This window comes from Pan paniscus, chromosome 13, assembly GCF_029289425.2.
Source record: "Pan paniscus chromosome 13, NHGRI_mPanPan1-v2.0_pri, whole genome shotgun sequence".
Taxonomy (NCBI): domain Eukaryota; kingdom Metazoa; phylum Chordata; class Mammalia; order Primates; family Hominidae; genus Pan; species Pan paniscus.
The window spans coordinates 62,965,360-62,978,696 of record NC_073262.2 but is presented as its reverse complement, the minus strand read 5'-3'; the positions used below and the strand labels follow the sequence as shown (position 1 = coordinate 62,978,696).

General features: G+C 37.2%; 1 protein-coding gene across 17 annotated transcripts in view; it reads left to right on the top strand.

Annotated features, from left to right (window-relative positions):
- RBMS1 (RNA binding motif single stranded interacting protein 1) overlaps window positions 1-11,971 on the top strand; it is a 220,206-nt gene extending 208,235 nt beyond the window's left edge. For 9 of the 17 annotated variants that reach the window (XM_063595403.1, XM_034954373.3, XM_034954375.3 and 6 more), the window contains exons 10-15: window positions 1,758-1,805; window positions 2,702-2,752; window positions 5,407-5,517; window positions 6,685-6,765; window positions 8,406-8,490; window positions 9,360-11,971. In XM_063595403.1, coding sequence (XP_063451473.1) covers window positions 1,758-1,805; window positions 2,702-2,752; window positions 5,407-5,517; window positions 6,685-6,765; window positions 8,406-8,483 — 369 coding nt within the window. In that variant the 3' untranslated portion in view covers window positions 8,484-8,490; window positions 9,360-11,971. The remainder of the gene's footprint in view (window positions 1-1,757; window positions 1,806-2,701; window positions 2,753-5,406; window positions 5,518-6,684; window positions 6,766-8,405; window positions 8,491-9,359) is intronic. The other 8 variants (XM_063595408.1, XM_063595406.1, XM_034954377.4 and 5 more) reach the window with 1 other exon arrangement.
- Window positions 11,972-13,337: the final 1,366 nt, after the last annotated feature.

Below are 13,337 nucleotides of genomic sequence, written 5' to 3'. Positions count from 1 at the left end.
TTATAATGGAGTTCAGTTGCAGACATGTGGGAGCAGAGTTCCCTTTTGTTGACCATCAGGATCCTGTGTGACTAAATTTTTGTGTATTCTTGATTTTAAAACAATTGAATTAGATGTTGTAGTCCTAATTTCTGGGGTTAGAGGACTACAATATGTAATCTAATAGTTGTGTTATTTTAACTTCTATAAGCCTCAGTTTCCTCATCTTTAAAATGGGGATAATAATAGTTTCTATCTCATAGGCTTGAGAGAATTATGAAAACCAAATGAGACTGTATAAAGAGCCCAGCCGAGGACCTCACATACCATTATCACTCAGTTAATGTTAGCTATGATTATTATCATTAATATGCAGGATTAGGTGGCTGATAATAAGAGTATATTAGTTATACGTTTAAATAATGAATTGGCCAAAATAAGCAATGTCATATAACTAATTCTGCCTAAAAACATAAAAATGGTTTTGAATAACAGAAGTGATTAGATACGCTAAAACTGAGGATTGGCATTATCATTCACAGTCTCCTATGCTTCTAGGCTCTTACAGCCTCCTTTCCCTGAGTTGTCACTCGTTTTCTTTTCTTTTTTCTCTCTGGGTTCTTATGTTACTTATTCTGGTGCTTCATTCTACTGGGCGTAGTATTGACTAATTTAATGCCTCTTTAGTTGTTTTGGATTTAGAATTCCTATCCTTTCTTTGACTGTATAAGACTCAGTGAGATCTGCTCTAGTGCACTTCCCTAATTAACAATTCCTGTGTCTGCTATGAAAAGGTAGTCTTTCTTAACTGTCTGAACTTGGAAACCTCTGTCGTTTATATGTCACTGAAAATAGGGGCAAGTGTAAGTTATTCTCAGGCAAATGAAAGGTTGTAAGTATTAATTTGAATTTATGTTGCTATAGATATTACAGCTATTAACACATTTCTCCAACACCTCTTTTTCCCTCTTTAATATAAAACCAGTGTGCATTTGGCCACAGAACCATTTTGTACAATAAAAATTAGGAGATCTGTGTCAGTAATAGATTTGATATAGCTAACTAGAAATAACATATTATTTCAGAGGCCTTATTTCCTCTCCTGGCATTCTGTATTTCTCTAAGATACATATGGAATTTCATTGCATTGCCTGACACTCGGTGCCATAGCCTCAAAGACTGATTTTTAACTACATAAGTTCAGGGACCTAGTAGGGTCAGTGGATGAGCTTTAAGTGATCTGTGACTCCTTAAGTTGTTTGCAAAATGTTGCTTGTGTATGTGCAACTAAGTGGGGAAAAATGTTCTATTTCCCTAATTAGGTTTTCAGAGGGCTCCATGACCCTAAAGAGGTTAAGAACCAATAGTAAAGAGTTTACAAAACATTATTATTCCCATTTTATAATTAGAAAATTGAGGAATAGAAATTGACAGCAGCTGATTTGCTGCTTAAGAAAGAAAATTAGATGTCATAGTTCCCTAATCCTGTAATGCTATAAGCTATTAGATTATTAAGACCACTGAAGCATATAAAAAATGGGGGCATCTGGCCCAAATTAGGGTCTGTAGGGAGTTGTTTGCCTTCCCATCATATATCCAGTGAGGGCCCTGCACTCATGTTGGAGTGGGCCTTTCTCCACTAAACCACCATAAGCTTATGCAATTGGATTTGAGAAATTGGCAGCTGCAAGAAACCACCAACCCCAATGGGGAAAGGCTACAGTCCAGATAACTGAAATGTTAACAAGGCAGAAGCACTTAACTTTGGTCTGCCTTAGGTGGCAAAGGAAACCAGAGAAAACAAGTATCGGGGCTCTGCTATCAAGGTAAATCGCAATACATTCTTCCCCCATGACTCTTCCCCATATCCTCTCTGTTGAACCTCTGAAGTTAACAATAGGGGATAAAATGCAGGAGGGTTTTGTTGTTAAGAATTGGAAACTGAAACTTAATGAAATTACTTAGACTCTGGAAAGCTCTGGGCATCAAGAAATGGGCTGATATGTTTTTCTCTTGAGTGGCAGACTACACATGCTTTCTTTCCTGCCACAAAACCTGACTCTCACATCTATTTCTCAATTCAGAGGGTCTACTGTGTGGATGCCCATTTGACTGTAGATGTCAAAATCTAGTTACTGAAGTTTAATTTCCTTAATCTGAATTTCAGATTTTTATTTTCTGCACTAAGTAGAAATTGTTGACCACAATACAAGATTTCTAAAATTAATGTCCTAGATATGAAAGAGAAATTGAATTTGGTTTTTTGTATTAAATAAGCACATACTTTAAGGGTTAGCTTCTAATAAGATGTGCTGGAATTAATCGTCATTCATCTGTAATTCTAAAGCACCTAGTTCATACCGTGATTGTTAACACTTTTCACTATTTATTTGAGTTGTTGCTGTGTTTATCTCCCTTGCATAGATAGTAAATTTCTTGAGGGTGGGGCCCAGTCTTTTTCGCCTTTTTCTCTTTGTTGCCTGATACTCAACAATTACTTCTTGAGTGGGCAAATAGAAATTGTTTCTAAATAATCATTTCATCCTGTTCAGAGTGACCAGTTTGCCAAGAATTCTAACTGCCTTAATCTTTTTAATCATTGATAGTATTGTTTCCTTGTTTTCTTTCTGTAGATTTTTAACATGATTAAAAAGAGTTCTAAAGAAATAGGTAAGCTTTACAATGAAAATCAATATTTCTTTCAAAATCCTCCCTTTTCTAGGTGCAAAGTCCTTCGTGGATGCAACCTCAACCATATATTCTACAGCACCCTGTAAGTTTTTTATCTTAATGACTTTGTGTTTTACAAGTAAGTTATGTGTATATTCTCTCTAGGTTAAAACCATTTGCCAAGGGTGGTATAGGATTTGGGAAATTTTAAACATGGAATATGAGAATGTACAATTTCATTATAAAACTTCTTCTCATCCTTATAAAACAACTTGGTAGAAGATATTAAGTTACATTTTCTATAAGAACTTAAAATATATCATATTTGAGGCAGGGCACCATTTTCTTATTCATACCAGCTCTTTAGAGATCATTCAAATGAGAGGCTACATTTTTAATAGTACTTGGGATAAAACCGCTCTCATTTTTTACATTCTGTTTAATGCAGATATAAAGTTCAAAACCGAGATGAAGATTTTCGTCAGTGTTACTTGGCCTTTCTATGGAGATTATAAATACTAAAGTGGTAGCACATTATTTGGTAAATAACAAATGTGATTTCTTAATGACGTGAGCATTCATATATATTACATTTTTTTAAATTGAGTGAGTTATACTTATTATATAGTGTATTTCATGTGTTTTTCAAAGACACATAAGATCTAGTTTGTGGAAGAAGGGTTTGAAAATTTAAAAATACATATGGAGAACAAAGTTACAATAAGGCTAAGGATGTCCAACACAATGACCTGCATGCTCACATGAGAAAATCACAAATTTGGCTCTAAGCTTTCTAGTAACTGATGCAAAATGGGAATCCTGGTAAACAATACAGTTCACAATATGTGTAAAATAAAAACAGATTTGGTTGCTTAGAAAAAGAACTGTATTCTTGGCCTTATGTTCAGACAGCAATTTGTCTTCGGATACCTTTTAAAGTGGATACTGCAATGTAAGACCATGTATATGAAATAGCAATCCAGGGATAACAGGTTCTGAATGAGAAATTGCTGAGATGACCTTTAAGAAGCAGATAAAACATGTTTAGGTGATGAAATAGGAGAGGCGCGCTCTGATATATGTATACGTTTTGTGTGATATATACACATACATATAGATCTATACATGTGCACATACATAGACACATCTTCAAACCCACACTTACCTGTACATGTGTACATAATATACATGCACTGATCCACACATGCCCATAGCAATCTGTGTCCCTGATACTCCATGCTACCCTATTTTGGAATGCTTGGAAATCAGCCTGCTTTGAATTTGAGGACTTCCTATTACAGATGGTGCCAATGAATGAGAAAAAGGAGCAGGAAACTGCTCCACCATCTTCTAGGCTTCTGAGTCATTTCCGTGTTACCACTTGCTTTTTGATGATGCATGTTAAAAAAAAAATTCCTAACAGAATATATTAATGTCAAACATTATCGCTGACACACATCTATATCTTTTTTTCTTTTTGGCAACATTTGAGAAAAAGACTGCACGTATCTGAGCTTAACATCTTTGAGGAGACATTAGGAATGTAAGCAGAAGGTTGCTATCTGAGGATTCATTACCTTTCCCCACCCAGCTTTAAACTGCCTGATTTACATCAGAATTAAAGTTCCTGTACACCTAACTCTGTCCTAGATTGTCTATCTAATTATCAATAAATAACAGTTGTATTTAAGGGATGCCAGGTACAGTGATAACAAAACATACATTAGTAGTTACAGAGCGTGTCAGAATACTTGTATTCTCAGATAATGAGGTGATTGCAAAAGTCCAAAAATAAAGAGTTCATTGAATTTTGGTTTATACAATCAATGTAACCATTTAAAAAAATGATGATAATGATAGTTTTTCAACAAGCTAGGTAAATGGTTAGAATAGAATGCAAAGTTAAGAGCAAAATCCCAGGATATGAAGTTGTTGATGTGCTCTGATTGAACCTGTACAGAAACACACAGAGGCTATGATCTGGCAGTAGTACCCTGACATTGCTAACAGTGGTTGTATTAGACTGGCTGAGTTAGAAGCAATTGTTTTTTTCTTCCCTCCTATTTTCCTAAATATATTTAATTTGATTTTAATGACCAACATTTTTTCAAATTAAATAAAAGAATCTGGACTCAGATTATTAATCATATCTGAATTGCCTTCCCTCCCAGGCACCAAAATGTAACTTAAAGTTCTGAGAAACACTGAGTGAATGAAGAAATGTGCTCTCAATCCTAACAACCTGATCTTGAACCAGACGATTATCTGGATAGAACATTGTTAAACAAAATACTATATTGATCTTATTAAATATAATACATTGTTTGGTGACTGGAGAAAACATCAACTGCCTTTTTTTTTCAGATTTTTTTTTAAGAAAGCATTTTGTAACCCTAGGCAGGCAGTGATAATCAGTTTGTTTTTCCTATGATAGCTCCTCCTGCTGGACTAGCTTGCTTCCAGTTACTGGAAGTGAAGGGAAAGGGAAGGAGAAGAGGGACACTGGCTTTAATACAGGGATTGTTGTGAAGTGAATGCCAAGATATCATTTCCCCTAATGCTCTTAAAAAACTCTCAGGAAGAGCAATTTAGAAGATTTTTAGGAAACTGTTTATGATGCCATTTGCAAGATTGAGGGAGGTTGTTTTTGCTTCACATTCTTAAACAAACTAAGGTATTTCCTTTGTAAAAAGTAATTACAGGATCTTAACTCTTGCCTCAGTCTGTCTAATTTTGCTCCTGTCTCCAACTCCCCAGGGTGCCGTGTTAACTCCCTCAATGGAGCACACCATGTCACTACAGCCCGCATCAATGATCAGCCCTCTGGCCCAGCAGATGAGTCATCTGTCACTAGGCAGCACCGGAACAGTAGGTGGCAAATAATTATCATGTGTCTCTGTAAACAGAGGAGGGTAAATTAATGCAGCCTGTATCTTCCCTATCAAATGACAGCCTCTATGATAACAGATTATGTCTAATCCCCTCTCTTCCCCCGACATGACCTTCCATAAAGTAAATACTCAGCTATTTCTTGATTAATTGATGAACTGAAAGTCTATTCTCTGGGTATCTCTCCTTTACGAGAATATAGCACCCACACATGACCACATCTAGCCTTTTATGACTAGTGTCATTTATATAACTAGTACCACTGTCCCTGTGGCAGTGTCATGAAGCGAAAGACGAAGGTAATACAAGATGGTAAAAGCAGGGAATTATTTCTCGCTTATTTCTTCTTTTATGGAGTTTGGGAGTATTGAATCATGGTCTTAATATTGAAATATTTCACCAAAGTCCAGGGGACTCCTTTGGGTAATGAGGTTGAGCTGGCACCAGATCAGCTTCCAGGTTTGATGCTTAGCATTTTGCTGGTAAGATGGCTAAAGGATTTTAATTTAGCCTCTATTCTATAGTGGCTTAAAAGAACAAAGGGTGGTGCGTTTTCCCCTTATACACTCAAAACCTACAGCCGTTTCTTGTGAAGGCTAAGCCAGGGCCACACATATGCAATGAGACTGACTAGAAATTTCTCCTGCCTTTGGGAAAGGATGACTTGTCAGTGTCAGAAAAGCCAGGCTTTGCTGCCTAATCTGCAGTGACCTGTTAGAGGTCAAATAAGTCATTTACCCCTGTGGGCTCTACCTGTAGAAACAATACTAGGTACTAGTTTAGGGGGCTGCTAGAAAATAATGAGGTCCTTTGAGGAGAGATCTTCTAAAATCACACATTAGTGATAATGAATTATTGAGAGTGACAAACTTTTTTATCTTCACCCATAATAAACTTTTTTTATCTTCACTTTGTTAGCAAATCCAAAGAAATGTGGAATTTTTAGTTTAGCAGATTCAAAAAGTAGAAAACAGTTTACCTTCCGTATGACATATTTATATGCACTATTTAAGCTTTGAGGTGTAGCCCATTTAAATTTCTTCTTTGAGATTTCCAAATACATTATATCCATCTCACAATCCCCCCACGTACTCCAAATTTTGCATGGTTTACCATTGCCCATTCTGACCTCATTCTTCTTTCTAGTACATGCCTGCAACGTCAGCTATGCAAGGAGCCTACTTGCCACAGTATGCACATATGCAGACGACAGCGGTTCCTGTTGAGGTTGGTAGAGACCATCCAGTGACCATTCTGGCTATAAGTAGTTTCAGAAATGGGTAAATTAAATAGAACTCAGAAAAATCTACCAGACGTCAAATATTTGCATAAAGAATTGCGTTTAGCCAGATGTGGTGGGTCATGCCTGTAAGTCCAACACTTTGGAAGGCTGAGGAGGGAGGATTGCTTATGGTCAGGAGTTAGAGACCAGCCTGGGCAACATAGTGAGATCCCATCTCTACAAAAAATAAAATTGTTTGAAAATTGGCCAGACATGGTGACATGGACCTATAGTCCCAGCTACTCAGGAGTATGAGGCAGGAAGAACCCTTGAGCCCTGGAGTTTGCGACTACAGTGAGCTATGATCATGACAAATTAGGGTAACAACATCCAGGCCACACCTCTTAAGACTCCCAGAAATATTTTCTAAGCCTATAGTGCCTTTCATACCCCTCGGACGTTCTGTCTTGTCTCTCATAAAATGATACTACAGACATAATAAGATAAATCTGGAGTTTGCAGTCCCAGTACTAAAGATCGTATCAATGATAATTAATAATGACGAAAAGAAATCAGTTGTAGTTAAGATACTTAGTGGAAAAGAGAAAGCTGTTTTGAAACTGCTACAGGGATGAAGAAGAAGCTATACCTGTTTTTACAGAGGCTGTTAGTATGGCTAGATAACTGTTCTTGTTATGGAAGATACTGATATGAAAGAAAGAAGTCTAGCATTTGAATTATGGTTAGAGAGAAAACGTGGCATTTTCCTGCAAAGTATCCTTAAAATTTCAAGGAAATGTATCAATCCAGTTGATCTTGCCCACTAGGCAGATCCCAAAGGTTCCAATTCCAGGAAAGGATCATAGGACTCTGGCCTATTGGTGGAGGTGGTGGTGGTGGTGGTGATAGTAGTAGCAGTAGTAGTAGTAGTAGTAGTAGGTGTTGGTGGTGGTGGTGGTGATAGTAGTAGCAGTAGTAGTAGTAGGTGTTGGTGGTGGTGGTGGTGGTGGTGGTGGTAGTAGTAGTATTTTACTTCTGTTTGTGCAATTACTGACAACCACAGTTACCAGAGCCTACAATTCCTTACCGGCAATCTGAAACCCAAAAAGAAATCTGAAAATAAAAATTATCTTTGTAACTAATTTAGCATAAAACCTGACCTATGGCAAAACTCAACCTGAATTGAGATGAGACAAAATCTTGATCCCACTTAACTGTGCTGCTTCATGGCTTCCAGTGTAGAACTATTAATATGTTTGCTTATGAGGTGCAGCCCTAGACCCTACTGGAGGCATTAAATGATATACAGCATATGCATACCACATTTCAGATTATAAAATCTGAAAATACTGAATTCCAAATCACATCTGTCCCCAGGGGATAAGAGGGTAAGAGATTTGTTTGATATGCTGTAGCTTGATAAGAATAGGAAAGTCATAAACATTTGGATGGGAGGTGCTTTGGGTCTGTTAGACATGCCAGCTGCTTAGGGAAATGATTAACCTTGAAAGCTCTACATGACGTGAAGAAATTTACTTTAAAGAGTAACTGTTTTTAAGGCATTGTTGGATTCAGTCAGGCCTAAGTAGCAGAGCTGAGGTTTTTTCACTAACATGTCTCATCCATTCTGCTTTGTTTGTTGTAGGAGGCAAGTGGTCAACAGCAGGTGGCTGTCGAGACGTCTAATGACCATTCTCCATATACCTTTCAACCTAATAAGTAACTGTGAGGTATGAGGGAAAGGTCTCCATAACTGGGGGGCTCAAATCAAGCACAATCTATAGGGCTTTTTTTAAAATCAGAATGGTGATTGGGATAACTCGGATTTTATCATACTGCTTTAATCGTGGCCAAGGCATCCAGTCTTGTTGAAATATTAAAATCACTGATTTTATGAATTTAAGATTAATCATTTTGTCTAAAGAGAATGCTTTATACTGAAGCCAAATGTATAATTACTCTCCCCACTAAAAAGAAAAAAATAAAAATCTGTAACATCAGAGAACACCAAGAACCAAAATTGTTCTATAATACAAGTATCCTATATCATATTACTTTAATACTCAGAAACTGGAGGACCTGTAGCATAAGATGTTGCTCAATCTAGCATTACAAGTTTAGCAACATCTTGATTATGAATTTAGATAAATGTCAATATCCTTAGATTGAAAGATTATATTTCCAACTCTCACTTGAACCACAAATTTCAAAACTTTTCACTTTACCATGTAGACTGTAATAAAATAGCTGTGTAGAACTTAGAATACCCTGGTTTCTGCATTGCCCTGGTGTTATAGAATACCTTGGTTTCTGGATTGCCCTGGTGATAACATGTATTTTTGATTTCATAAAGTCACTCTTTAGAGACCCAAATGAATTTGGCTCTAAATTAGAAAAGAAAGTATTTTGCAAGTCCTGGATGTGACAGGCATTGAAAGTAACCATCAGTTCCAGAGTTTGCATTTATCAGTCTACCATCAGTGATGAGCATAACCTTTTTCAAACACATATCTCTTTAAAACAAGAAACAGATTACAAAGCTCTGTAGTGTTTCACACCAAATCTACAAAAGCATTTGTCTTTTATTTTTCTCTTCCAGATGTACAGAAAGGTGTTCTTACATGAAGAAGGGTGTGAAGGCTGAACAATCATGGATTTTTCTGATCAATTGTGCTTTAGGAAATTATTGACAGTTTTGCACAGGTTCTTGAAAACGTTATTTATAATGAAATCAACTAAAACTATTTTTGCTATAAGTTCTATAAGGTGCATAAAACCCTTAAATTCATCTAGTAGCTGTTCCCCCGAACAGGTTTATTTTAGTAAAAAAAAAAAAACAAAAAACAAAAACAAAAGATTTTTATCAAATGTTATGATGCAAAAAAAGAAAAAGAAAAAAAAAAGAAAAGAAAACTTCAATTTTCTGGGTATGCACAAAGACCATGAAGACTTATCCAAGTGCATGACCGGATTTTTGTGGTTTTGTTCATTTTGTGTTTAATTTGTGTTTTTTTTTTTCCAGCTGTATGAAATGGGCTTTCTGAAGTTTAAATAGTCCGACTTCACCCATGGTGTTCTGTGCTTGCAGTGCGAGTGTTGCTGTAATTCAGTGTTGCCGTCAGTGTCTCTTTTCTTAGCTTTCTGTCTTTCTTTCAACGTAGTGTGAAGTGTCTTATCCTTTTCTATGAATTCCAATTTGCCTTAACTCTTTTGATGCTGTAGCTGTTTCAGTAAAAGTTAGTTCAAACTAATGATGTAGAATGCTTTGACCAAATGAGCTGGTCTATTATGCCTTGTAAAACAGCAGCATAGGGCTTTTAAAAGGTAGTCAATAAAAGTTGCTGAAATTTTGGCTTTTTTAAATATGTAGTAGGTGTTCTTAATGATTTTTCACATAATGTGTAAGGTAGTGAAATGCAAGAAGGGAAAAATGTTTTGTGTGAAACACATTTTCTGACTGGGGAACTTTTATTAGGGTAAATTGTTTGTAAGGCTGTACGCCAACAGTTTCCTCTGATAGTTTGACTGATTTAGGATATCTGCTGTATGATGCAATGTAAAGTCTTTTTTGCCTTTTTTCAGGAAAAAAAAAAGCTAACTTGATGTACTAGATTTAGTGTAGGTAGTGTTGGGGTTGGGGATGGGGGGTGGGGGAGGGGAGTCACTGAATGTTTTGTCCTTCCTTTATACTAATGATAGTGCTTTAGAATGAGAATTATGCCTGAAATCTGGCAAACCGAAAAATGTTGCTATTGCAACAAAGTGGCAAAAGCTAAAAGTAAGGATTTATCTTCAAACATAAGCTGAGATACGAATAGAAGCAAAACGATTGGCTACTAGCTCTCTCTCTCTCTCTCTATTAGGTAAATTTGAAAAAATAAAAATGACTTGGCACTTTTAAAGGTAACTTCACCAAAGACCGAAGAGCCAGTAACCAGTAGCTCCAACTTGTCTCAGCATCTCATCTTCTGTGCTCTTTATTTTTGCCGGACCAGTTTGCGGTTAGGAGAATGTGCCTTTTTTGTACCTTTGCATTTAGGTTTTATAATTTTAATTGATGTATGGACACACACAAACAAAAAAGCATGAAGGAAGATTTGGATCCAAGCAGTGCCACACTTTACATCATCACTACAAGTGTTCAAGTGTAAAGAAAACCAATTTTGAAACTATGAAATTCCTGATTCATAAATACACAGTTATTTCTACTTTAGTACATATAAGATAATTCACTGTTATTAAAGCTCTTTTATTAAGGCAATTGCATATGTTTTAAAAGCAATGGTAAATTAAGTTGTCTTCCAAAACTGTGTACTTGTCTGGTCAGCTGTGTATGATCAGTTATCTACCTCAGAGTCTATTTTCTTTTGTGCTGGGACAGGTTGCTGGCCCTCCCTGTTTCCACAGACCAAATCCTCCTAGCTCAGGAGCTAGGGCTAAGCAGTTATTTCTTTCAAGTATTTTTTAGTTCTTAAATTTTATGCTTGTATTTGATGATAGATGTCAGTGACATTTCATAGTTTCAAAAGTCCTTGCTGCTCTGAGAAGTGTAGATTCTAGTGAAAATTACATAGTCATAAGAGAAATGTGTTTTTGTTTTTGCTTTTGTTTCATTTTTTTAAAGTTGTGGTATTATTGGTTCTATGCTCCCTGGAATATTACTGCTTTGTGAAAGTCCAGACTGAACGCAGCACCCTCTGTGTACCTAGTACAGTTATAAACCTGGGTCTCTCACTACTTGATATTTTTGCATTAGTTAAGACAGAAATTTGATAGCTCGGTTAGAGGGGAGGGGAAATCTGCTGCTAGAAATGTCTGAACTAAGTGCCATACTCGTCTGGGTAAGATTTGGGAAACATAACCTCTGTACATAAAAAAAAAATCAGTTAAACATCACATAGTAGACAGCCATTAAATTATAAAAAAAATTAATTTATGAAGAAAGACCTTTTGTACAGATTGAAAAAAAAAGATTTTCATAGAGATATCTATATGATCAAGAGAGTTAATTTTTTATTTTTGTTTTACTAGTGCCACAGACTTGCCAGTGGTAACTTATTTGTCCGGTTCAAGATAACTCTGTAGTTTTCTTTCCTAGGACTTGTTGTTAAACGCCAAAAGACATTTTTGAACTGTACATTTGATCAGATTGTTAGCTTTTCTGTTTTATTTCTTTTGAGAACCTTTGAATAAAAAACATCTGAAATTTTATTTTTCCTGTCAATTTTTTTAAGTCGATTAAGTGTATATCAGAATTTCATTTCATTTCTGATCTCTTTCTTCAGCTCAGTAGATTGGTTTGAAAGTGAGTTGAAAGTTATGTCAGATTCAATATATCCTCAAAATACATTTCCTTGAAAACAATTGGAAAAACCTTTCCACCCCACTTTTGCTGGTTATTTAAATCTGTGTAATGACCAGAGACGTCAACCCTCAGCTCAGCACGTCAACCGTCAGCTCAGCACGTCAACGGTCGGCTCAGCAAATATCCAGCCCAAAATACACCACTAGTGGTCTGTTCTTAAAGACCAAAAAACCAGGCCCTTTTTCTTCCTCCTTTCTTGCTGCTACGCCTCAACTATTTCATTGCTTGTCAATGCTCAGCAAGGAAGAGAGCCTAACAGCAGCCCTCCCACCTGTGGTAAGGAAGCATGTGGGCGAGAACCTCAGGATAATCTTATCTATGCGTTTATGACCAAGGTCCTCTTTCAGAGCTACCTGTTCAGCTGTTGCCGACTGGAGGCTCCCGTGCAGCATTCACGGAGGAGCGAGAACTCCTCTTTCCCTCACTTGACTGCTTTATAGGAGGCACTTAATATGCAAAATAGGCTCCTTCTGCCCAAAGTGGAGTAAACGTTTTAGTGTGGTGGTTCAGTATTTATTTCCTGGTGTCCAGTGGCTCTGTCATAGTGATAAAAAGAGTGGGCAAGGAAAAGATGCAGTCCGCTCCATTTCTGGCTGCGTCCCCTGCCATGTGGATGGTGTGCGGGGTGAGTTAGATAAGGGAGGGGTCAGAGCACTTAACTTGCCGGAGCCAAGAAATCGCTGGTACTTGATGGCTGTTTCAGAGAAGGAAACAACATTCCTCTGATGCTAACTGGTGCTTCTGAGAGCAAAATGTCAGGGAGGAGAGAAGCATGGCCTCTCGAGACAAACCCAGGCTGCTAAGAATGTAAGCTCTGGTCTCACTTTGCGTTCCAGCCAAACACCTAAGTGCTCCTTTCTATGACCAAAGGTAAGAAAGAAATGCAATTCAGGCTCCTGGGCACCTTCGTTTTTGTTCACCCTATTTTTGTTGTAGCTTCTCGCCGCTGAAGTCCGCGGCCCTCTATCTGGCTGTGTTATGTACTGAAACCGGTAAACATACTCAGGAGCACCAATCCACGGAAAAGGGAGGATCAAGCCAGCGATGGTGGTTCACGGTTACCGCTCCCATATAACTAGAGGGGTTGTGGCACGTTTGGGGATAAACCCCACCTAGCTGAAAGCTCTGAGACTGAAGTGGAATTCTGGGGTTGGAGGAGAGGAAAGAGGGTGTGGCCGTTGCTCTGTGGTCTACGTATTTTCCCCTCTATAG